Below are 27,950 nucleotides of genomic sequence, written 5' to 3'. Positions count from 1 at the left end.
AAACACAGCAAGATAACTGAGTATTTTCCAGCATCCAAAACTTCAAATAATAGACTGATTCATAACTATTTTGCAAGTATGAGTAAGGCAAACCCTATAAAACATTTACTTCAGCATTTCTATTAAAAGCTCCCATTTTATAAAAAGAAAAGTAAAATAGTTTGTTATGGGGGATTAGATGATTTCGAATCTGGGAGTCTGTGGTCTCCTCTATTATCCCTGAAGTCCTCCGCTTATTTGCACAAACTCAGTTCTCTGTTTCCTGTTGCCTCTCTGGCCAGGCCCCTTCAGTTTCTCGCGTCATCTTTCGTCCTCTCGCCATCCTATATTCTCCCTTATTCTGTGTTATGGACAGAACTTGCCCTCCCACGGCCCACCCACCACATTCATATGTTGAAGCCTTAATACTCAGAATGTAATTGTATTTGAAAATAAGGTCTTTAAAGAGGTAATTAGGGCTTCCTTGATAGCTCAGTTGGTAAAGAATCTGCTTGCAGCGCAGGAGACCCCGGTTTGATTCATGGGTCAGGAAGATCAGCTGGAAAAGGGATAGACTACCCACTCCAGTACTTTGGGGCTTCCCTTGTGGCTCAGCTGGTAAAGAATCCACCTACAATGCAGGAGACCTGGGTTTGATCGCTGGTTGGGAAGATCCCCTGGAGAAGGGAAAGGCTACCCACTCCAGTGTTCTGGCCTGGAGAACTCCATGGACTGTATAGTCCATAGGGTCGCAAAGAGTTGGACACAACTGAGCGACTTTCACTTTCTTTTTCACTTCAAAGAGGTAATTAAGTTAAAATGAGGTCTTTAGGGTAAGCCCTAATCCAATAATGACTGGTATCCTTATAAGATGAAATTTGTACAGGGACACGTAGGCAAACGGAGGAAGGACCGAGTGAAGACAAATGGAGAAGGTGGCCATCTACAAGCAAAGGAGAGAGGCCTCAGAAGAAACCAAAATTGGTTACACCTCTAGAACTGTGAGGAAATCAATTTATGTTGTTTAAGCCATCCAGGCTGTTGTGTTTTGTCATGGTGGTCATAACAAACTAACATACACCATTTCCCCTCTTTCACCAAATTTCATTCCCATCAAAATCTTCACCTAAGATGTTATTCAGTGACTTGAGTCTGGGTCTACTAAGATTCCTAAATTTCTATCTCTAGGCCAGGCATCCCTGGGGGCTTAAACTAAATCTCTCTTCAACACTTATCCATATCCCCAAGTGAGCTCCTTTCCCTCCTCTCCTCTCCGTGCCAGCTCTCCCTTACCTGAATTCCCTACTGCAGTGGATGGAACCGACACAGGCAGTTCCTGCAGATAAGTAAGGCATCCAGGAGTCATCTTCATAAAAACAAAAATAGCTACCACATATTTACTAAACATGTGAGAGCTTTACACACATCTCCTCAAAGAAACCAGAACACTCATACACTGCTGCTAGAGTATAACCACCATGGACAACTATTTGACAGTATCTACTAAAGTGTACAGGTACATACCCAATAACTCAGAAATCCCACTCCAAGATGCACAGAAAAACATACACACATGCATCAAAAAGCACATACAAGAATGTTCATAGCCATATTATTTATAATAGGCCCCAAATAAGAATGGAGAAGAAAACAGCAATGAAAATGAACAAGTGAGAATAAACCTTACAAACACTATATTGAGCAAGAGAAGTCTGGATCCAATATTGCACACTGAATAATTCTCAGCACATAAAATGTTTTTCCTCCCCAAACAGTGCATGCATGTGTGTGTGTGTGTACACACGCACGCACGGTAAAAAAACACACAACATACGATGACATCAGCAATAAGGCACAGTAACAGACCCCAGCCTCCATCTCCCAACAAAGAACAATTAGCCAGCTATCCATAAAAGAAAATAGCTCCTGGGGAGTTCACGGAGTCACCTAAGAACCATCAGCAACATAGTAGAAGAAAAAGCCTGAGAATAACTGCACAAAAAAGGTAAAAAGATTGATTTGCCTTTACCAGCCCATCCCCAGGCCTGCATTGCTCAGTGCTAAGAGGGAAGGAACTTCCCCATGGGAGAGAGTTCTCCTTACCAGGAAAAGGGAAGCAGGTGAGCAACCAGCTTTCCCAGCCTTCCAGGGCACTGCACATAGGATCTGCTGCAGTTTCACCCCACCAGAGACTAGCAAAGCTGACCTGTATAGAGAGGGCTCAGAAAGGGAGGAAGGGCCAGGGCTTCAGCCATGCAGCAGGAGTAACACAGTTCCCAGTGGCCTGATCTGCAGAAGATCCCAGAAGCCTTCACCTCTGAGGACAACAACAGGCCTTGTGGACACTGCAGATCTGGCATCTTCATCCCTGAGGACTTCACTGTGGACCCCAGCAGATGGCTCCAGGCAGGACCCCGGTAGCTTTCACAGCTGACAAAACCAATAGCCAGTACAGCCACTGTGGACCCCCTGCAGGCTTCACCACTGAGATTCTCACCCATAGGTTTTTTCATATTCACAGTCAACAGGGCCCATGTCCCTCCTTATTCCTTCCCCCAACCTCCTGCTTGAGCCCAGGATCCTCACCAGCAGCCAACTCTGGCTGCTACTGCTGCATGAGAGCAAGGCACCAGCCTGCCCCATGGCTAGTCCTGGCAGCCACACACATGCACATCAACAGGTAAGGCCCACATAAGACTCTGACTCCCGTCACGGGTCTGCACAGCTTCACATGCTGGCAGCTAGCCCCTGCAGGCCACTGGCCCCAGTTCCTGTCACAAGCCTCCAATGCCATGTACATGCCTGTGGCAAGGCCCTGAAGCCACACAAGTGTTTGCTGACAGCCTGGGTCCCCACAGCTGCTCAGGCACCCAGAGCAGGCCCAACTCCTGTCACTGGCCTGCACTCACATGTGCCCAAGATTGACCCAGAAGCCACACCCCTATACTCAACCACCTTGATTCCAGATGTTGTTTAGTCACAAAGTCAGGTCCAACTCTCTGCCACCACATGAACTGCAGCCCACCAGGCTCCACTGTCCACAGGATTTCCCAGGCAAGAATACTAGAGTGGGTTGCCATTTCCTTCTCCAGGGATCTTCCTAACCCAGGGATCAAACCCACAGCTCCTGCATTAGCAGGAGGATTCTTTACCACTGAGCCACCAGGGAAGCCCAGATTCCAGATACCAGCTCCCAAAGTTATGCATGCCCCTGTGGCTAGGTCCTACAGATTTACAAGTAAACTCTAACAGCCAGGTCTCCTAGAGCTGGCCCCAGACACTGCTACTCTGGCCTTGCCACTGCACATGTATCTGCAGCCAATCCTGCCCACTCAGGTATCTGCAGCAGCCCTCGCACTCAAGCATGTACATCCCACCAACTCTGGCCACACCAGGCCACCACCACCACTGCCTGTCCTGGTACCTAACTGCTGGACCTACGGGCACTGCTGAGGACCTCGGGAGCCTTCGCAACCACAGTGGACTGCCTCTGTCTCTCAGCAAGGGTCACACAGTTGCCAGTGCAGTAGACTCTGACTGCTTGAACTGACAAGATACCACATACCAGGGGGCCTAGAGATGCCGTACATTTGGCACCTTGCACCACTGGACCCAAGTTTACAGTGCAGTCCAGTGGGCCTCTACCTGGAGGTGAAGGTCTTTCCTTAGTGAAGTCAGTCCATAAAGTCTATGAATACACAGATTCATACACTTTGAATACAGAGATACCTATTCAAGGCTACAACTGTCAGAAAGAAACAAGGAAAAATGAACCAAACACACACACACACAAACAGTAAAATTACAGTAACTGACCTCCCCACAAAATGGAGATAGATAAATTACCTAACAAAGAATTCAGAAAACTATTATAAAGATGGTTGGCAAACTACAGGAGATCACACATAAACAATTTAATGCCATCAGGAAAATCATACAAGAACAAAATGAGATAAATAACAAAGAGATAGAAAAACTAAAAAAGTACCAAACAAATTTTAGAGCTGATCAATACAACCACTGAATTAAAGAATTCAGTGAGAGCTTCAACAGAAGACTAGATCAAACAGAAAAAAACAATTAACTCAAAGACAGGTCATTTGAAAGTATCCAGTGAGAGGCATGAAAATAAAAATGAAGAAAAGGAATGAAGAAAGCCTACAGAACTTATGGGACACCATGACAAAAAATAAACAATGTATTATGGGAGTCCCCAGAGAAGAGACAGAGAAAGGGCTGAAAGCTTATTTACAGATACAACGGTGGAGAACTTTCCAAATTTGGACATCTGAGTTCTTGAAGCTCAGAGGTCTCTAAAAGATTCCATCAAAAGATACCTTCTCCATGATACATTATAATAAAGTGTTAAAAAAAAGTTAAAAATAGAATTACCAAAATATCCAGCAACTCCATTTCTGGGTATATATCCAAAGAAATGAAAATAGGTTATTTAAGAGATATATGTACACCCATGTTTAATGTATCCTTATCACTATAGCCAAGACAGGAAAACAACCTAAGTACTTGTCCACAGATGAATGGATAAAGAAGATATGGTAGGCATGCATGTATGTATACATACCATAAACACACAGTGGAAGACATTTAGCCATGAGAAAGGAAACCCAACCATTTGTGACAACACGGATGGACCTTGAGGACATTATGCTAAGTGAGATAAGCCAAAGACAAAGGCAAATACAATATGTCATCACTGATATCTGGAATCTAAAAAAGCCAAACTCTAAACAACAGAGAGGAAATTGGTGGTTACCAGGGAACTTAGGATTGCAGAATAGGACAGACTACATTGCTTAAGGGCACAAACATACAACAAGTAGCAAAAAGTCCTCGATATCTAATGAATAGTATAGTAAATATAGTTAACACTATTGTATCATAATCAAACTTGCTAAGAGGCTAGATCTTAATTATCTACCTACTTAAAGAAATGATAATTATGTGATGTAACAAAGGTGCTAAACAGTGCTACAAAGACAATCATTATAGTATAAAAATAAATCCAATCAATATGTTGCATACCTTAAATTTACAGAATGTTGTATGTCAAGCATACTTAAAAAAAAAGATAATAACAACTGCTGGTAAGGGTACAGAAAAACTGAAACTTTTATATACTGTTTATGAAAATGTAAAAAGTAAAGTTGTTGGGGAAAATAGTTTGGAAGTTCCTCCAAATGTTAAACGTAGAATTACCAAATAACCCGGCAACTACTCTCCTAGGTGTATACCTAAAAGAACTGAAAACAGGCATTCAAACAAAACTTACACAAGTTTAAACTGGGAAAAAATAATTCCTATACCCTAACTACCCAAGAAATAGTATCCAGAAAATAAATCTTACAAACCAATTAAAAAAAAAAAGCAAACAACCCAAAAGAAAAAATGACCAAGAAATACAGACAGACATCTCACAGAGGACTTAAGGAGAGTTATCAGTTGAAAAAGTGTTTAATCTCATTAGTTTTCAGAAAATGTAAATTAAGACCACAGACTAATACTGTATATCCATTAGAAATGCAAAAATCAAGAAACAAGAAATGTCAACTGTTAGCAAGGATTCAGATTACGGGAATACTCATATACTGCTGATGGAATGTAAACTGGTACAACCACTCTGAATCACATCTTTGGATATCATATAAAATTCAGCATGCACATATGCTAAAACTCAATAATAGCAGCATTGCTCAAAATAGCAAAACACTGGAAACAATTCAAATGCTCATAGAAAGACAAATAAACATATGGTGTATTAGCAGAAACGCATATTAGACAATAAAAATGAATGACTTACCATTAAAGGCAACATTAGAAACAAGAGTATCAAAAAAAAAAAAAAAAAAAAAGGCAAAAATACTTAACATTTTTGTAAGGCCTCAAAAATAAGCCAAACTAGATTATACGTGCGTGCACGCATGTACACTCAGTCGTGTCCAACTCTTTGCAACCTCATGGACTGTAGCCGCCAGGCTGCTCTGGCCATGGGATTTCCCAGGCAAGATACTGAACTGGGCTGCTATTTCCTCCTCCAGGGATCTTCCCGACCCAGGGATCAAACCTGCACCTCTTGTGTCTCCTGCATTGGCAGGCAGATTCTTTACCACTGGTGCCACCTGGGAAGCCAAACTATGTATTTGTAATATATATAATATATAGCTCACAAATTTGTAATTTTTAAAACTTATTTTAAAAAGGCAAAGAAATTATAAAATTGAAGATAGTAATATTTCTGGTGGGAAAGTTAGAAGGTAGAATGGTAGTGGAGTTTTGTAAAACTTGACCTCAAGTATCTGAAGACCTCTAGTTGGACCTGAGGATTAAACTGACTTCAGACAGATTAAAAGAAGAAAACATTATATTAGAACTATGACACTATAAAAGAAGAAAACACATTATTTTTTCATGTACATGTAAGCATCCACAAGAAAATGAAGACTTCTCAAATTGGCAAAACCTAAGTGCTTATATATTAGGTGAACAAAGAAAAGCAACTGTGAGAAAAGAGTAGAGACAGGAGTTATTTTTACAAGGTTTGTTTGTACAGAATACTCAGTCTCAACCCCTAGCTCCACTGATAAAAATGTTTCTTCTTGGTATGGTATGGAAGGCATCTTTCACTTGAGAAGAGTTTTATCTTCTGCTTTCAGGAAGAATGGGGCGGGGTGGGGCAGGGGGAAGGGGCTGTGCTGAGAGCATTCTTCTTGCACCTGCCATTTTTTTAAGTGCATTTAGCTCAAAATAATCCTTATGCCAAAGTGGTATATTTTGCCATTCCTTCAATAGTATTGGTTCTCACATTGTTCTTACTCTGGGTGATCAGCTCACAAAAATCCATAACTTATATATGTAGATTCTTTGCCATGTCCTGAGTGATACATATTTTTAACATACAAAAAATTTTAATATAAAATAATTATACATTAGCTCTATGCCAAAAATATAGTAAATGCCCAAGAAATACTAATTATTTTTATTGTGAGGGGAAAGTATTTAAATTAAAGTATAATAGAATTCAATCATATATATGCTGCATGGTCTCAATAAAACAGGACTCATTTTTATGGATAAAGAATAACTTGAGGAAATAAAATGCTCACAATGACTCCTTCTAGAAAATGAGAGGCAGAGTAAATAAATAACGTCTTTCTGGATCTTTATGCTTAATAGCATTTACAAATCTTCTGCATTAAGCATGCTTAAATTACTAAGAGTGACAGCAGAACCAAACAGAACAGTCAATGAATAGAATGTCTGACACATATTATGCAATTAATCTGTCACAATAATAAATTTAAATATCTCATGTATTCAGTATTATCCAAATACTAAATGGTTTTGCTTTGCCATTTTATTCCAGCAACGTGACGAAACACCAACACAGGATATATTCTAAAGGTCCCATACAGTTCCACGTGCTACTCTATAAAGCTTATTTAATCCTCACTCAGTATCTCAAAAAGACATTGCAGAAACACGGAAGCAGGGCTAAATACCCACTCCATTCTTCATTTGGTCTTTGTGGGCCTTTATTACTCCAGTTGTAAGCCCAAACAGTACTGTTAAGAAGAATAATGGAGCTTATACCATAAAAGCAATGTGCATTCTATAAAGGGCAAGACGGCTTTGAGCTAACGCTTATCCTCCTACATTTTACATATCTTGGGGGCATAATCAGGTCTTTGTAATCCCAGTAATTATCAGAGTTTTTAAAATAAAACAAGAGGATCAATAATGGCTTCTTAAATAGAATTTTTAAATGTCCTCCTCTTCCTCCATCCAATAATAGTTCTGACACTTCTGTTTTATAGATTATACATCTTTCGTGATTAAGATGGTCTTTGATAAAAACCAAAACTATTCTTAAAATTCAGCTGAGTGAACCTTTCTTCTGCTTTATGTGTTGTACTTTCCTAGAAAACTGTTAACCTGCAAAGAGAAACTGTGCTACTTGTCTTGGATTCAATATAATACGTGTGGCAAGTGGTAAGCATTTAATACATAACCAAAATTCTTTCTTTCTTGTTCCGAAAAGTGAAAGGGCTTTATAGAGCTCGATAGCTTTAAGGAAATGTTGGAGTAATCACCCTAAATGTATAAAATTGCTGATGATCAAATTGCTGTGGGCAATTTGATAATAAGCCACTCCTTGTGTTATAAAAGAAAGAATGAACATAGCAACATGCTTTGTCCATGATTTCAGCCTGACGTAATCCTAAAATTGGAGAGTGTGATTTGTGACACATGGACCTGAGTCAAGGACAAGTTTTCCTTAATGAATAGGCTTTATTGAATTAGTCATTGAGGGAGTAAATATGCACAACCCAGTATCAGGGCTTATCTTCAAGACTTATAAGGGCAGACTTCCCGTGACCATTCTAACGCTCTGCTCTTCAGCCCACACTGTGCTCTCTCCATAGCTGAACCACAGCACAAGTATCAGGTACGTTAAAACTGTTGACAAACTGATAAAATGTCTTGGTTGAAAGCAATTTTAAAAGTTAAAGGTCATTAGTCAATTTTTTTTCCAACAAATATTACAGATATTTTTTCACAGATACCCTCTATACTAGAATAGCCCTTCATGTTTTTTTCTTCTCCAACACACATAATATATGACATTTACAAGTGCAAATACCCTACCAGGCTATAGAATAAATAAGTACATTCACTATATTTTAACACCATCTCTTTCTCCCCTCTCAAGGAAGCAAGAAACAATAAGATTACGTGTAAATCCCCCCTAATTCGTATTGTAAAAGTAATTAAAAATTTTAATTCAATTCTTAGATGTAACAAATTACCTGCTAAATACCTGACAACCAACTACTGAATTTAAGAGGATAATGGGATTCCCTAGTAGTCCAGCTGGAAAAGAATCCGCCTACAATGCAGGAGACCCCAGTTGGATTCCTGGGTAGGGAAGATCCCGTGGAGGAGAGTATGACAACCCACTTCTGTATTCTTCCCTGGAGAATCCCTACAGACAGAGGAGCCTGGAGGGGTACAGTCCATGGGGTCACAAAGAGTCAGACACGACTGAGTGACTAAGCACACACACATGCAATGTCACACAGAAGGGGTACACTTTGGGGGTGAAAAGTGCTACTGGTACATAGTTCAGGAGGATTCACAGGAAAAAAAATGTTATCAGGAATCCTATAATGAATTTGAACAAAGCCAAATGTTATAAACATCTGAATAAAATCATTAATGCACTGCTCAACAGATCTCTGAAAATTACTACCTACGAATACTGACTGATTCTAGCTCTCACTTCTGGGAATCCTATACTTGCCTATTCATGTACAAATAAGAAATTTCTAAAAGAAATAAAACATTACCAGTAAAGGGAATGCTCTTGCACTGTTGGTGGGAAGGTAAATTGATACAGCCACTATGGAAGACAGCATGGAGATTCCTTAAAAAACTAGGAATAAAACCACCATATGACCCAGCAATCCCACTCCTAGGCATATTATACCCTGAGGAAACCAAAGTTGAAAAAGACACAGGTATCCCATTGTTCACTGCAGCAGTATTTACAATAGCTAGAACATGGAAGCAACCTAGATGTCCATCAACAGATGAGTGGATAAAGAAGCTGTGGTACATATACACAACGGAATATTACTTGGCCATAAAAAGCAATGCATTTGAGTTAGTTCTGATGCAGTGGATGAACCTAGAACCTATTATACAGAGTGAAGTTAGTCAGAAAGAGAAAGATAAATACCATATTCTAACACATATATACAGAATCTAGAAGAATGGTACTGAAGAACTTATTTACAGGGCAGCAATGGAGAAACAGACACAGAGAACAGACTTATGAACATGGGGAGAGGGTGAGAAGTATGGAAAGAGTAACATGGAAGCTTACATTACCATGTGTAAAATAGATAGCCAATGAGAATTTGCTGTATGGCTCAGGAAACTCAAACAGGGCCTCTGTATCAACCTAGAGGGGTGGGGTGGGGAGGGAGATGGGAGGGAGGTTCAAGAGCGAGGGGACATATGTATACTTATGGCTGATTCATATTGAGGTTTGACAGAAAACAACAAAATTCTGTAAAGCAATTATCCTTCAATAAAAAATAAATAAAAAAAAAACATTAGCAGTGTATCATTTGAAGATGGTATGATTAATATTTACTTTGTTGCTGAATTTTTTTAAACAGAGAGGTTGCTCCTCCATCTACCTAATTAAACCCGATTATTTAAATGACAGATTAAAATTTTGGATCTAATCCTTACTCATTCACGATTGTGGGGAAAACTTAAAACCACTAAAAACAGATGAGAATACTTTCATGATTATCAAATTCTTGGTAATAAATTATGTCTTTGTTTCTTTCATTAGTAGTTTAATCCTAAGTAAGACTTATAACCTAGAAAAATAAGATTTAGACTAAAGAATTATTTGGTTATTTAAAAAACACATATGGTGATAAGCTGTACCTTTTTCCCATGAAAAGTGAAAAACTGCAACCAAATAGTATTAAAAGCTAAGGACAGAAGCTATCTACACCCCTCCACATGTTTTACAGGATTTAGGTTGTCACTTGTACTCTCATTCAAACTGATTTAAAACATTAATGCATTTTCCTATTTTCAGTACAATGGTGAACTAGGTTTTGCGCATCAACCTTCCTGTTACAAACAACTTAATGACCTGTAAAAGTATTTAAAAACATTTTTTTTGAAAGCACTGAAAAATAATAAGACAGTAAAAAAATTATCAAGTCAGAAAAGTAAGAGGGGATTTCAAAAAATAGTGCTGGAAAAACTAAATATTTACATTCAAAGAAAAACAAATAAAGGTGGACATTTACCTTACAAAAACTAACTCAAAATGGATCAAAGACCTAAATGTAAGAGCTAAAAGTATAAAATTCTTCATAGACAACATAGAAAGTTCCATGACACTGAATTTGACAATGATTTCTTGGATATGACACTAAAAACATAGGCAACAAAAGGAAAAAAAATAGATAAACTGGACTAAATCAAAATTTTAAACTTTTGTGGATGAAAGAATACTATCAACAGAATAAAAAGGCAACCCACAGAACTGAAAAGCTATTTGCAAATTACATACCTGATAAAGAATTCATGTCTGGAAGCAACTCCTAATACTAAATTAAAATAGGGCAAATTAAAAAATGGGCTAAGGGACTTCCCTGGTGGTCCAGTGATTGGGAGTCTGCCCGTCAATGCAGGGGACAAGAGCTCAATCCCTGGTCCAGGAAGATTTCACATGCCATGGAGCAACTGAGTCTGTTGCTACTGAAGCCCATGCACCCTAGAGACCATGCTCTGCAATAAGAAAAGCCACTGCAATGAGAAGCCCATGGACTGCAACTAGAGAGAATCCCTGATCACCACAAGTAGACAAAGCCCATGCAGCAACAAAGACCCCGCACAGCCAAACATAAACAAACAAAAAAAATGTAACAGGCTAAGGACTTGAATAGACACTTCTCCAAAGAAGATACACAACTAGCCAATAAGCGTAAGAGAAGATGCTCAACATCACTCATCACTGGGGAAATGCAAATTAAAATCACAATAAGATACCACTTCACACCCATTAAAAGTTATTAAAAAGCAAAACAAAACAGGAAACAACAAGTATTGATGAGGATGTGGAGAAACTGGAACCCTTGCGTGCTGCTAATGAAAATGTAAAATGGTGCAGCTGTTGGGGAAAATAGTACATTGATTCCTCAAAAAATTAAAAATAGAATTACTATATGATCCAGCAATTCCACCCATGGGTATATACCCAAAAGAAATGAGAGCAAGGATTCAAACAGATACTTGTACGCCCATGTTCACAGCAACATCATAAACAACAGCCAAAAAGTAGAAACAAGTAAAGTTTCCAATCGGTAGATGAGTTGATAATCAAAATGTGGTATGAGTACACACAAACATACACACAGAGAAAGGAATATTATTCAGCCTTCAAAAGGACTGAAATTCTGGTACATGTTATAACATGAACCTTAATGACATTATGCTAAGTGAAACAAGCCAAACACAAAAATACAACTACTACATGATTCTACTAATATGAGGTACTTAGAATAATCAAACTCATACAAAGTAGAACAGCAGTTACCAGGGGCTGAGGTGAGTGAGATAAGGAGAATATTGTGTAATGGGTTCAGTATGAGATGATGAAAAATTTCAGGAGACAGATAGTGCTGATGTTTGTACAACAATGGGAATATATTATACTTAATGCCACTGAACTATACATTTAAAAACAATTAAAATGGTAAATTTTATGTTATATATTTTACATTATGTATATTTTACCACAATTTTCCTTTAAGTGAAATGGGAATGAAAATTCAGCATGGAAAGCAAATTCTAAAGCCACATTTCCTCTGAAGGGTCCTTGCTGATATTGAAAAATTAGAATCTTTGTTTTTATTGATTCTCAGGGTGACTGATACAGAAATAAAACTGAGGGCCTAACCCTCTCTCATAAGAAGCTGGAATTCCAAAGAGATACAACCTTAAGTGAGAATAACCCGAAGCAGATAACAACTTTGGATCAAACTGCTTTTCTCAAACTGTAAACCTGGGTTATAATGTATCCTGGATTGCAATACTCCCAAAGTGTCTGTCAAAAACAAATGTAAATTTCCTAAGTATATACTCTATGGTCCAAAAAATATTCTTAACTTTTCAAATGTAGTATCCAAGGCCCAGATAACGATAATGGAATACACAGGAAACTAAAAAGGAATAAGAGTTATCTGAACCAACAAAAAGGAATAGGGGGTCGGGAAATAACTTAAGAAATCGGAATTATCAGATGTAGACCAAAAAACAATTCTGTTTTCTGTGACAGGATAAATAAAAGACAACTCTGAACTTTTAGAAGAGAACTGAAAAGTAACAGTGACAGTCACTCAGACTCTTTGCAACCCCATGGACTGCAGCCTGCCAGGCTCCTCTGTCCATGGAATTCTCCAGGCCAAAATACTGTAGTGGGTAGCTGTTCCCTTCTCCAGGGAATGTTCCCAACACAGGGATTGAATCCAGGTCTCCCACGTTGCAGTGGATTCTTTACCATCTGAGCCACCAGGGAAGCCCAGCAGAGAAGTGAAAACCATAAATGGTGACATAGATTTGAAAAAACAAAAACTGAGGAATCAAAACTCGAATAACCCCAATTAAGAACTGAATGGACAGGTTTAAAAGCAGACTGCTGTATGCTCAGTCATGTCCAACTCTTTACAACCCTTTGGACTGTAGCCTGTCAGGCTTCTCTTCCATGTGATTCGTCAGGCAAGAAGACCAAAGAGGATTGCCATTTCCTCCGCCAGGGGATCTTCCAGACCAAGAGATCTAATCCACATTTCCTGTGTCTCCTACACTGCAGGCGGATTCTTTACTGCTGAGCCACTGAGGAAGCCAAAAGCAGATTAGATGCAGCTTAAAAGATAATTAATAAATGGAAAGATAGGACAAAAGCCTAAAGATATGCAAGACCTGGCCTGAACCAGCTTGTGAAAGTCAATTACATGCAAGTCTTTCTAACCCTGCATCAGTGAAGTCATGTTGGTTGTCTGAAACTTCCATGTTTATACTGCAAAAATCAACAAATGCTACCAATCAGGGCTTTATTTTCCCCTGGAGAACCAGTTCACCCATCACTGGAAGCCACCATACAAGATTCAACACAAAGAGACAAAAGATCACAAATGTATGAGAGAGGTTGAGATATGTGAAGAATATATGAGAAAGTCTAATATATATTTAACTGGAGTTTCAAAAGAAACTGAAGAAATTAAAGAACACGAGAATGGCAAAAGTAACATCTGATGAGAAAGTGGGTACGATTTCTCCAGAACTAATGAAATCATAGGTTTAAAGAAGCCCAGTGAATCCACTACAGGATAAATAAAAAGAAATCTGCAGTGAAGACTAACCACTATAACCATTTACTTTTGAATCTATGAGTTCTTCTCTTTAAAAATTATAAATGCCATCAGAATTCAAACAGGTGGGGATTTATTTTCATTAATTTTACCTAGAACACAATGAGGCCTACACTTTGGACCTGCAGATTCAGAAACCTGTCAGCCCACAGAAGTTTTCTTCTACTTTTATTTTTTGCTTTTGTTACATTTATTCTGATTTCTCCCTTAGAAATACCACACTCATTAGTTATTTTTCCTCTATCTGCCCTCAGTATTTATCATCTTTACCCTCATCACCTCACTTCCTGTCACCATTTTCTCCTTATTCTGGACAATCTCAAATACTCACTATAGGATTGATTCTGTTTTCTGCAGCATCAGCTCTGCTATTTACAACTGCCATTGCAGATTTTTATCCTGCTACTGCATTTTCAGGCTTTTTGGTTTATTTTTAATCTTCTTTCCAGTTCCTCCTAAAATCTTATTTTTTCTTATGCCTTTTTGTCTTGATTTTATAGAGGTCATATTTTTGCTTCCTTGCTGAGAATAAAATCTTACATTTCCACAAATATCTTCTGTATATCATCTTAAATCATATTGATAATTATTAAGTCTTTCCTCATCATCTTTGGGCAATGGTTCCCTTCTTTGGTGCTATACATTTCTTTCATAATTTCCATAAAGATTATTATCTTTGCAAAAAGAATATACACAATTTTTAAAATGGCAGAGTATGTAGATCATCCTTGATTCTCTCCATTCTGCCACTATCCACTGGATGGTGAAATTTTGCTCACATCTTAACTTGGTCACATTGTTAAGTTCAGTCCATAATGGTTCAGTTCAGCAAGCAATGCAACTATGCTCAACTGATTTAGATCTTCTATCATTCTCTCTTCTCATATTATGAGGAGAATTTATTACTATTACATCAGGAATGTGCTGTAGTTTGTCTTTTAACAGAAAAAAATAAGTGCTAATCTGAAATCCTAAGAGCACAACTGTTGCAGGGCTCCTCTTAACACCACTTCTACAGCTGCACTGCATCCCTGGAATGGAATATCCTAACAGTTTCCTTTCATTCTCTTCCACGCTGCATATTGGAATTTTTAGCCTATGAACAGATGCACGGAGAACAGTGTTAAAGGTAGGTGTGGAGGTGCTAAGAGTCAGGAGAAATAGAGCAAATCTCTAGTCAAGTTAACTGGCTTGTAATACATCATGAAATACAAAATGTGAAGAAAACAGTAGGCTTCAGTCATTCATGGTCTCATTAGTGTGAATAAACAATGGGAATAGATTAAAGCCTTGTCTAACTTCTTCCCCTCATCTAATTTTATTCTCCAGTATTAGAAGTCAAAGCATAAATATACCACTCGGGCTTTCTCAGTTTACTCCAACTTCAATGTAGTAAGTGGTTAGGGGAAATGCCTCCAAAACTAAGTGGTTTACTGCTACTTAACTCTTTGGTGCTGTTCTGGAACTACCGGAGTAGCTAGCCTAAAGTCAATATTTTAAACAAGTACATTTTTAAAAACAAAAAGAAACTGGTAATCTCTGTGTTTCAACATATAGTCAACTAAAATATCATGGTGATAGGTGCTGACTAATAGAGAAGGAGCAAAATATCTAATTCCTTCACAACAAGATGAGGATCAAGACTTAAAAGGACTGTATACATTTTTAATGATCCATGATTTTATACATGGTGATGTAAACACTGACATCTTCTCCATATCACTTAAAAGTGTGACAATCTTCTTTTTGTCCCTTTTTATATATCATGATGAAAATTTCATTAATGAAGTCAAGCTGAGCTATTTCTTACATGAGAGTGCTCCCCCACACACTTAGTGTCTAATGGATTTCCCCTAGTTAACAGCTAACATTTAATAAACCCTTCCTATGTGCCAGGTACTTCACTAAATGCTTTACATAATTAACTCATTTTTGTCTAGGAATACTATTATTATCATGAACATTTTAAAGATAGGAAACACAAAAGGGACACAAAAGTCAAATAATTTGCCAAGATTTTCATTCCACTCACTACAGCTACATCACACAATTACACCAAATGTAATGGCTTGAAAAACAATTTTATCACAAATGAAGTCTGTAGGTCAGAGGTTTGGACAGAGCACAAACATAATGTACAATGTCTGAGGCTACAACAAAGACTCAACAACTAGGGACGCGTCAATGGCTGGGGGTGGGAGTCATGTGGGAAGTTTTCACTTGTGTGTATGACTGTTGCTGCTTGTGGTCTAGCATCTTAGCCGGAGCTGTCACCTAGAGCGCGTACACACGGCCTCTCTTGTGTCCTGTGCTTTCCCTGCAGCACGGCAGCTTCAGCACGTAGGACACCTTGCACGGCAGCACTGGGACCCAAGGGCAAGGGTCCTGGAAACGAGGCAGAGAATAAACTGTCTTTTCTGACCCAGCTTCAGACATCACTCAGCACTTCTGCGACACTCCATTAGTCATAGGCAAATCTCAAGCCTGTGCAGATTCAAGAGGAGAGGATAGAGACCCCTCCTCTCATGGGAGGAGTATCAGGGTCACAGACTAGAAAGAGCAGGGGGCTGGAAATGCAGCCATCTTTGGAAAATACAATATACCACCATCTGAGAGCAGAGATTCCCAGTGTATGTTCTTAATGACCATACTCGACTGCAAGATTACAAGCTGGCACTCCTTATGGCACTAACAATCACACTCTTGACCCAGTCCAAAAGATTGTGTATATGCAATGCCAGAATTCCAGAAAAACATCTACTTCTGCTTCACTGACCTTGCTAAGGCCTTTACTGTGTGGATAACAACTAATTGTGGAAAATTCTTAAAAGAGATGGGCATACCAGACTACCTTACTACCAGACTACCTCCTCAGGGAGGTAGGTAGATTTGTATGCAGGTCAAGGGGTCACACAGAGTTGGACACGACTGAATTGACATAGCAGCAGCAGCAAGGAGCAACAGTTAGAACCGGACATGGAACAACAGATTGGTTCAAAATTGAGAAAGGAGTTCATCAAGGCTGTAAATTGTCACTCTGCTTATTTAACTTACATGCAGGGTATATCATGAGAAATGCCAGGCTGGATGACTCACAAGCTGGAATCAACACTGCAGGGGGAAACATCAAGAACCTAAAACATGCAGATGATACCCCTCTAATAGCAAAAAGCAAAGAGGAACTAAAGAGCTTCTTGATGAGGGTGGAAAAGGAGAGTAGAAAAGCTGGCTTAAAACTCAATATTCAAAAAACTAAGATCATAGCATCCAGTCCCATCACTTCATAGCAAACAGATGGGGAAAAACTGAAAACAGCAGCAGATTTTAAGATCATAGCATCCAGTCCCATCACTTCATAGCAAACAGATGGGGAAAAACTGAAAACAACAGCATATTTTATTTTCTTGGGCTCCAAAATCACCTTGGATGGTGACTGCAGCCATGGAGCCATGAAATTAAAAGATGCTTGCTCCTTGGAAGGAGAGCTATGACAAACCTAGACAGCGTATTACAAAGCAGAGACATTACTTTGCCGACAAAGGTCCATAAAATCAAAGCTATGGTTTTTCCAGTAAACCGTATCACATCATCCAGAGATGTGAGAGTTGGACCATAAAGAAGGCTGAGCACCAAAGAACTGATGCTTTCAAACTGTGGTACTGGAGAAGACTCTTGAGAGTCCCTTGAACTTCAAGGAGAACAAACCAGTCAATCTTAAATGAAATCAATCCTGAATATTCACTGGAAGGACTGATGCTAAAGTTTCAATACTTCGGCGGCTGCTGCTGCTGCTGCATCACTTCAGTCATGTCTGACCCTGTGCGACCTCATAGATGGCAGGCCACCATGCTCCCCCATCCCTGGGATTCTCCAGGCAAGAACACTGGAGTGGGTTGCCATTTCCTTCTCCAATGCATGAAAGTAAAAAGTGAAAGTACCTGATGCTAAAAGCCCACACATTAGAGAAGATTTTGATACTAGGAAAGATGGAGAGCAGGAAGAGAAGGGGGTGAAAGAGGAGGATGAGACGGTTGGATGGCATCATTGACACAACGGATGTGAGTTTGAGCAAAGTCCGGGGGATAGTAAAGGACAGGGAAGCCTGGCATGCCGCTGCTCAAGGGATTGCAAAGAGTTGGACATGACTTAGCAACTGAACAACAACAACAGTGGCATTCACAATTTGGAATGGGCAAAGGGACCAAGAGGAGAACGAGTTCTGAAGAGGGTTCTTTAGGCTACATTCCCTTCAGGTCCATTCCCCTCTGGAAGCCATCAGTGAAGCCAGGATTCTCTACACCACCAAGAAAACAAAGTGTCTCTTATAATCTCTCCACCATGATAGTATTTCGTGGTACTCAATTCCATCATAAAAATCATTTTAACTGTTTCTGAAAGATGGAAAGGGATGCCCCATGGACATCCTACTGTCATAGACTCGACTTCTGGTCTGCACACCATCTCTGATGTCGAATACGACAAACCTAACCCAAATCACACCTTGATTTCTGAGGTCACAGTAAAACTTCCACAAGATCCACATTATTTACAAATAAATCAACAAAATATTTCATAATCAGATGGGAATCTGCATGTCTAAGAGTAAGTTTCAAGAACTTTTTGGAAAGTAGAGGAACAGGAGGAGCCATTCAAAGCAAATAATCTCTTTTTTAATCTTACCACTGATTCCTCTGACAATTTCAAGGGGTTTGGAAAAACTAGAGCAGAATTGCGAGACTGGAGAATCAGACTATTCAGAGACTCTCCAATGTTAAATCTTTCAGGATCAGATCCCTGGCACAAAGCCAGGTGAACAAAAGGTGCAAACTGACTCACTGGACTAAAATCCCACCCTTCAATAGCTGCCAGGAAGAATATTGTTTTAAAATGCTATGGTTATTATTTGGGCTGTGAACAAACACCTTCCCATTAACAGCCCCTCAGATTATTATTCTGCAAAACCTTGGTGTTACCAAGGAATTTCGTGAAATCTGTTGGGGTTTCCTTTTTTTTTGTTAAAAATAATAAAATCATCATTGACTCCAATAAACTGTTGGTTGCTACAAAGGGAAAAACCAAGAATGCCTTCTACCTCGCCTGGTTTACACACTAGGTAAAAGCATGAGAACACTGTGCAATATTAGCGTAACTAGTTACGTGTTACTGATTTGAAAATACTGTACAGTAGTAATTTTTAAAAAAACAGAAACTGGTTTACTCGTTTAAACTTTCATTTTGAATACAATTTCAATTAACACAAACAACTTGGGCTGGCCTATTAAAACAACCAAAGAGAAGAGGAGACATTTAATGAATAAACTCGCTGGTAAACACTTTGTCTACATGGATTTTTCCAGAGGTACTGTGTTCTGGCTACGTGAGGCTGCCTTTGTTTCTTTCAATAAATCAAAGAAAGGAAAAAGGTGGGAAGGGGAAAGTGACAATCACACTTAATCCACACCAGGCTGCCATATGTCACTTTTTGTCCTTTACTGGTTCATTGATTATTCATGAATTCACTACCTGAAAAGTGCTATATTTATCTTTACAGCCACAAAGCTGTCAATTCAGTTCCAAGTACGCCTGCCTTTGTTTTCAATGAAATGCACAGTCTGGGTGATAGTCTTTTGTACATGACACTGCCCTAGGCCATTAAAACAAGTATTAAAAAATTGACATAGGTGAAATTTCAGTGTTGATACTGGCCTGAGCCTTATTATTATTTTGTAATGACTGTTTTATCAAAAGAAACATGAAGTAGTCTTGGCTTTTAAAGCCATCGGCCTCTAAGGATTTCCAGAGAGGCCCTAAACCCTACTCCCTCCTCTATTTTGTTATCAATGGTCTTACTGTTCCCATTTCTTTTCTTCTTTTATACCTGCTTGTTTCTGGTATAGCAGAGGTATAGTATCCTCTGCTATTAAGTTACCTGCTCAAAGCTACCTAAATTCCAACCACTGCTTTCCGGGGATGCATTACATCACTCTAGTTCAGAATCTGCCTCAAGGTTTCCTTTTCCCACATACAGTCACTGCCTTGAAGAATTCCACAGGTCATTTAAATTTCAACTTGTTTGCCAGCACCTAGAGAAGACAAACTTTTAAAAAAGCAAAGAGATACTCAGCTTTCAACACTAACTACCAGGCAAGAAGACAGGAAAAACAAGCTTGCCTAAAGACATTTTAAATGTTTCCCTGGTGGCTTCAAGCTTAAAACTACCACCACAAATCCATCACCTTTGTCCTGGAGAAGAAAGGTCAGAGGGAGAAAATAGATTACAAATATACCTGCATGCTAAAAATTCTGTGATTGGCTTAAAGGATAAAAAAGCGAACTGGAATCTCCACCAAATTACTGTCATTTCAATGTTTTATGATAATAAAGCCAAAAAGGTAAACTCAATTTATTTTTCCCTAGGTGTGCTCAACAACAATTTTGACATGAAAGTTCAAACATGTGATAAAGGTTAACAGTAAGTGACAGGGCAAAGACCTTATCCAAAGAGAAAAAAGCCCTTTATAAATAGTTTCAATATATCATGCATTCTTCCATGTTTTTATTTCAATTAATCTTTTGAGGATCCCCAAACCTAAAAGTCTCTAATTCAAGAATGTGATTAAGACCCGTAACTCCATCAACAGGAAAATGAGGCAGAGGGAGACTTAGTATTTTAGAACTCCATTATGATGTAAGACTAAGTCATCAAATTCCTCCCATGATTAACATATGAGATCAATGTTCATGTCTAAGAAAGCAAAAGGAAAAAGGATTCAAATTAAAAACAAGCTTTAGTCTTTTCAGGTTTTAAAAAGTAATTTAACTGTTGAGATTTATTCATGTTGGTGTTTAATTGTTTTATAGGATTATCTACCTTTAGAAGCCCCTAACCTGTTTGCTCTTTACCAAATGCATTACTACTTATTCAGTCATCCAGGATTCAAACCTGGGCCTCCTCTGTCACCTGGCTTTCATTAGTCAGGATTAAGTTCGACCACATACAACAAGAGCAAAAACAGACAACAGATAAAGCCAATGGCTTACACAAGGTAATTGTATTCTCACGAAAAAAGAAGCCCAGATGCAGCTGGGCCAGTGTGTACAGGTTCACAGTGCCAGGCTTTTTCCCTCTTGATGCTGTGTCATTCTCAAAACATGTCCCCACCTTCAAGGCCCAGGGTAGCTGCTTGGGCGCCTGCTATCACATGCCTATAATAGCCAGTAGGAAAGAGTGGAAGCAGGGTTCAATCCTTCTAATAACACTTTCTAGAAGTTGCACACAGCACTTCTTTCATCTCACTAAACTGAATTTAGTGATATGGTCACATCTAGCTACAAAAAAAACTTGATTTTCAGTCTTTTCATTGGGCAACAACAGTATGTCCAACTGAAAATCTGGGTTCTACTTTACAAAGAAAATGTTTTCCAGGATGAGCACAGTCAGTCTTCGGGATACTTCTTACTCCACACATCAGTCCTCTCAGCTCTTCACCACTATTTAGCTAAGTCAATCCTATCAGCACGGTTTAATTCGCTTCATCATCATCTCTGCCTGAACGATAACATCTTGACCGAGTTCCTTGAGCCAAATGAAAATGAGGGGAAAACAGAGAGATTGGCTGCAATCTGCTGTCTGTGTGTTTGTGGGTAGTTTTGCTGAGCTTTAGTGGTCAGAGATGGAGATGAGGGTCCTGAGAAGGAAATCTGTCCATATGTCAGGAAACACTTCTCAGTGGAAAGAATAAAAAAAAAAAACAGAGAAAAAATATTAACAACATTCTATACGCAACACAAATATTTTCCACAAATGAAAGCAAAATAAAAACTTTTGCAGATAAATAAAAGCTGATAGAATTCACTGAAAACAGACATGCACTATGAGAAATTTTTTAATTGAAACATTTGATATATACTGATGAAAGTAATCAAAGATAACAGATGGAAATATGTATCATGTTCTTGGGTTGGAAGAATCAATATTGTGAAAATGATCATACTACCCAAAGCATTTTACAGATTCAGGGCAATCTCTATCAAACTACTAATGGCATTTTCCACAGAATTAGAACAAAAAAATTTACAATTTGTATGGAAACACAAAAGACCCTCAAGAGCCAAAGCTATCTTGAGAAAGAAAAACAGAGCTGGAGGAATCAGGCTCCCAGACTTCGGGCTGTACTACAAAGCTACAGTAATCAAGATAGTATGGTACTGGCACAAAAACAGAAATATAGATCAATGGAATAAGATAGAAAGCCTACAGATAAACCCACATATCTATGGTCACCTAATCTTTGACAAAAGAAACAAGAATATACAATGGAGAAAAGACAGTCTCTTCAATAAGTGGAGCTCGGAATGAATACAAGAGAGCTACATGTAAAAAGAATGAAATTAGAGCACTCCCTAAAACCATACACACTCCAGTATTCTTGCCTGGAGAATTCCATGGACAGAAGAGCCTGGTGGGCTACAGTCCATGGGGTCGCAAAGAGGCAAACATGACTAAGTGACTAACACTTAAACCTGCCATCTCCTGCATTAGGAGGCAAATTCTTTACCACTGAGCCACCAGGGAAGCCCAAAGGAAGCCATAAGTAAGACAAAAAGACAACCGCAGAATGCAAGAAAATATTTGCAAATAAAGCAACTGACAAGGAATTCATCTCCAAAATATACAAACAGCTCATATAGATCAATATCAAAAAAACAAACAACCCAATCAAAAAAATGGGCAGAAGACTAAACTGACATTTTTCCAAAGAAGACTTCCGTAAGGCAAACAAGCACATGAAATGATGCTCAACATCACTGCTGAAAGTGCAAGTCACTTAGTTGTGTTCGACTCTTTGTGACACCGTGGACTATACAGTTCATGGAATTCTCCAGGCCAGAATACTGGAGTGGGTAGCCTTTCCCTTCTCCAGGGAATCTTCCCAACCCAGGGATAGAACCCAGGTCTCCTGCATTGCAGACATATTCTTTACTAGCTGAACCACCAGGGAAGCCCAAGAATACTGGAGTGGGTAGCCTATCCTTTCGTCAGTGGATCTTTCTGACTCAAGAATCAAATCAGGGTCTCCTGCATTACAGGCAGACTCTTCACCAGCTGAGCTACCATGGAAGCCCAATATCACTATTAGAGAAATGCAAATGAAAACTACAATGAGGTATCACTTCACACAGGTCAGAATGGTCATCATCAAAAATTTCATAAACAATAAATGTTGGAGAGGGTATGGAGAAAATGGAACTCTCCTACACTGTTGGTGGGAATGTAAACTGGTACAACCACTACGGAGAACAGTATGGAGGCTCCTCAAAAAACTAAACACAGAACTACCATATGACCCAGCAATCCCACTCCTGGGCATACTCCTGGAGAAAAATATAATTAAAAAGATACATGATGTACCCCTCACCCCCGGTGTTCATTGCAGCACTATTTACAATAGCCAGGACATAGAAGTAACCCAAATCTCCACCAGCAGAGGAATGGATAAAGAAAATGTGGTACATTTATACAGTGGAATATTACTCAGCCACAAAAAGGAACGAAATGGTGCCATCAGACGTGGATGGACCTAGAAACAGTCATACAGAATGAAGTAAGTCAGAAAGAGAAAAACAAATATTGTATATTAATGCATATATGTGGAATCTAGAAAAATGGCATAGATGAACCTATTTGCAAAGCAGAAATAGAGACATGGAGAACAAATGTATGAGTACCAAGAGGGGAAGGGGGGCTGGTAAGGATTGGGAGACTGGGATATATACACTACTCATGAAATAACTTTACTCAGCTTTCATTCCAATCCTAAAGAAAGGCAATTCCAAAGACTGCTCAAACTACCACACAACTGTACTCATCTCACACGCTGGTAAAGTAATGTTTAACATTCTCCAAGCCAGGCTTCAGCAATACGTGAACCATGAACTTCCAGATGTTCAAGCTGGTTTTAGAAAAGGCAGAGGAACCAGAGATCAAATTGCAAACATCCACTAGATCATCGAAAAAGCAAGAGAGTTCCAGAAAAACATCTATTTCTGCTTTATTGACTATGCCAAAGTTTTTGACTGTGTGGATCACAATAAACTGTGGAAAATTCTGAAAGAGGTGGGAATACCAGACCACCTGACCTGCCTCTTGAGAAACCTGTATGCAGGTCAGGAAGCCACAGTTAGAACTGGACATGGAACAACAGACTGGTTCCAAATAGGAAAAGGAGTACGTCAAGGCTGTATATTGTCACCCTGCTTATTTAACTTATATGCAGATTACATCATGAGAAACACTGGGCTGGAGGAAGCACAGCTGGAATCAAGATTGCGGGGAGAAATATCAATAACCTCAGATATGCAGATGACACCACCCTTATGGCAGAAAGTGAAGAGGAACTCAAAAGCCTCTTGATGAAAGTGAAAGAGGAGAGTGAAAAAGTTGGCTTAAAGTTCAACATTCAAAAAACAAAGATCATGGCATCCAGTCCCATCACTTCATGGGAAAGAGATGGGGGAACAGTGGAAACAGTGTCAGACTTTATTTTGGGGGGCTCCAAAATCACTGCAGATGGTGATTGCCCCCATGAAATTAAAAGACGCTTACTCCTTGGAAGGAAAGTTATGACCAACCTAGATAGCATATTGAAAAGCAGAAACGTTACTTTGCCAACAAAGGTCCATCTAGTCATGGTTTTTCCAGTGGTCATGTATGGATGTGAGAGTTGGACTGTGAAGAAGGCTGAGTGCCGAAGAATTGATGCTTTTAAACTGTGGTGCTGGAGAAGACTCTTGAGAGTCCCCTGTACTGCAAGGAGATCCAACCAGTTCATCCTAAAGGAGATCAGTCCTGGAAGTTCATTGGAAGGACTGATGCTGAAGCTGAAACTTCAGTACTTTGGCCACCTCATGCGAAGAGTTGACTCATTGGAAAAGACCCTGATGCTGGGAGGGATTGGGGGCAGGAGGAGAAGGGGACGACAGAGGATGAGATGGCTGGATGGCATCACCGACTCAATGGACTCGAGTCTGGGTAAACTCCGGGAGTTGGTGATGGACAGGGAGGCCTGGCATGCTGTGATTCTTGGGGTCACAAAGAGTCGGACACAACTGAGCGACTGAACTGAACTAAATGAAATAACTAATAAGAATGAACTATATAGTACAGGGAATTCTACTCAAAGCCCTGTGGTGACCTAAATGGGAAGGAAATCCAAGGAAGACAGGATATATGAATACATGTGGCTGATTCAGTTTGCTGTACAGCAGAAACTAACGACATTATAAAGCAACCATACTTCAGCAAAAATATATTTGACATATAACATCGTGTAAATTTAAGGTATACAATTTATATTGTAATACAATTGCCTTTGTAGCAATAATCACCTTTATCATATTATTTAACTATTTTCTTTTTAGTGGTTGGAATAACTGAGTTTGTTTCTTAGCAAGTTTGATGATTGTAACAATATTATCTGTAGTCTCTGTACTATGCATTAATTCTCTACCACTTATTTAACTACTTGGTAGCAAGTCTGTCCTCTTAAACATCTTTCCTATCCATCCACCTACGATCCTCTGGTAACCAACATTTTACTCTGTTTCTATGAGTTTGTTTTTTTCCGATTCTTCATATAAGTGATATCATACAGTATTTGTCTTTCTCTGACTTATCTCATGAGAAATATTAAAGTTCTTCCAGCAGAAGAAAAATACCAAATGGAAACTTGTAACCACAAAAAAGCCAGAGAGGCCTACAATATAAAACACATGGCTAAATGCTAAGGACATTTTTCTCTCAATTTTAATCTTTTTAAAGGTTAATTGAAATGACATCAGCAAGATGGCACAAGAGTTTTCTACTGCTATTTCCCCAAAGACCAACTGACTAGGACAATCACCTACCAAGAAGGCAGCTTTTGTAGAACTCCGGAGTCCAGCAGAGAAGCTCCAGGACACTACGGGAGCAAAATAAAAAAGGGATTAGATGTAGAAGTAAAACGACCACATTACCCTCTCCCCAACAGTGGTGTAACTCAGGATCTCTCGCCAGCTATTTCTCCCACCATGGAATGTTTGAGAGCATGCAAGTGAGTACTCAGCTTCCCCAGCTGGACAGCATACTGCCAAAAGGACCCACTTCTTTCCTGCCCCATCTAGGGGTACTGAGGTGAATGTACAACTGAGGGGCAGGGAGGGGCTGCCAGAGCCAGAGACGTGTCAAAGTAACATGGATCCTACTAACCATTTCGAGGACAGCAGCAAGTCCACAGCTGAACTGCTGGGGAGGCTTCACCTTCAGTAACCTCAACGATCTGTGCACCTCACTCACACACACTCTCCCACCCAGTGGCAGGCTCCCCTCTGCTCCACACTTTCATGAGGGATGTGTTCAACACTCTGCATGCAACTAAAATTGTATATAAAAAGATGTAAATACAAAGGAATAATATTAAGCCATTAAAAACACACACACACAAGGAAATCCTATCATTTGCAACAACCTGGATGAAACCGGAGGACATTATGCTAAGTGAGATAACCCAGAGAAATAAAAAGAAATATTGCATAATCTCAAATACTGGACACTCTTAAAAGAAAGCTGAACTCACAGAAACAGAGTGGTAGGGTGGTTGCCGGAGACTAGGGAAATGGAGAGAGGTTAAAGGGTACAAACTTTCAGTTATTAGGTGAAAAAGTCCTGAGAATCTAAGTACAACATGACTACCGCAAAAACAGCACAATGAAAGTACAGAATGGTGATTATATTCTGTATTAGATAACTGAAATTTGCAGAGAGTAGATATTAAAGGTTGTCACACACACACACACAATCACTAAGGTAATGGTTAAGTTGATTCTGGAAATACTTTCACAATCTATACCAATATCAAATCATCACGTTGTACACTTTAAATATAGTTTTGTAAATTATACCTCAAAAGCTGGAAAAAACTAACTGGCTCTTTAAAGAAAGTTCAATAATTAGGTATGTGGTTTATAACAAGTAGAAGTAAAATGTGATAAAATAACATAAGATGAGGACGCAGAATGGAAGTATACTGTGTAAGATTCCTGTGTGAAATGGTATATCACTTAAAGATAAATTAATAATTAGCTATATAAACTCTAGAGTAACTACTAGAAAGTAAAACAAAAGGTACAGCTAATAAGCCAATAATGGAGATAGAATGGAATCACAAAAAAATACTGTTAATCCAAAAGAAACGAGGAAAACACGAAGAAAGAGGAATAAAGATGAGACATTTAGAAAACAGAGAACAAGATGGGAAATTTTAAATTGATCATGTTGATAATAAATGCAAATTGTCTAAACATTATGCTTAGATGGCAGAGATCATCCTAATGGAAAAAAGAAAAAAAGCAAGACCCAACAACATACCATCTGCAGAATTAGCTGATCAACAACACTCACCAAAGTCTCTAAGGCCTATAAAAATTTAAAATATCTTCTTCCTTATACCTGGGAAATTACTTGATGGAGAAGGAAGGAGGGCCCAAAAGGGGCTAATAAATCTTCACAGTGAGTCAAGAAATTTTGCATCAATAAAAAATTTCCCTTCCAGACAAGGAACAAGACCTGGAAGTGACATATAGATTCAAGGCATTAGCTCTGATAGAGTGCATGAAGAACTGTGGATGAGGGTTCGTGACACTGTGCAGGAGGCAGTGATCAAGACCATCCCCAAGAAAAAGTAACGCAAAAAGGCACAATGGTGGTCTGAGGAGGCCTTACAAATACCTGAGAAAAGAAGAGAAGTGAAAGACAAATGAGAAAAGGAAAAAATACCCATCTGAATGCAGAGTTCCAAAGGAATAGAAACGAGAGAAAAGAAAGCCCTCATCAGTGATCAATGCAAAGAAATAGAGGAAAACAATAAAATGGAAAAGCCTAGAGATCACTTCAAGAAAATTAGAGATACCAAGGAAACATTTCATGCAAAGATGGGCTCAATAAAGAACAGA

General features: G+C 39.0%; 1 protein-coding gene across 12 annotated transcripts in view; it reads right to left on the bottom strand.

Moving 5' to 3' along the window:
- The window catches only part of LOC133246312 (cytochrome c oxidase assembly factor 1 homolog), a 95,332-nt gene that overhangs the window by 21,841 nt on the left and 45,541 nt on the right, over positions 1-27,950 (bottom strand). For 10 of the 12 annotated variants that reach the window (XM_061414486.1, XM_061414489.1, XM_061414491.1 and 7 more), the window contains one exon: positions 25,869-25,921. The exons of the other annotated variants lie outside the window; for them this stretch is intronic. Coding sequence is in view for 3 of the 10 variants with exons in the window: in XM_061414483.1 (XP_061270467.1) it covers positions 25,869-25,921 (53 nt within the window). In the remaining 7 variants the exon portion in view is untranslated. The remainder of the gene's footprint in view (positions 1-25,868; positions 25,922-27,950) is intronic. 12 annotated transcript variants of the gene reach the window in all.

The sequence above is a fragment of the Bos javanicus genome, chromosome 4, assembly GCF_032452875.1.
Source record: "Bos javanicus breed banteng chromosome 4, ARS-OSU_banteng_1.0, whole genome shotgun sequence".
NCBI classification, from domain to species: Eukaryota; Metazoa; Chordata; class Mammalia; order Artiodactyla; family Bovidae; genus Bos; species Bos javanicus.
Note: the sequence above shows the minus strand (reverse complement) of the source record. Positions and strands in the feature narration are given on the sequence as shown.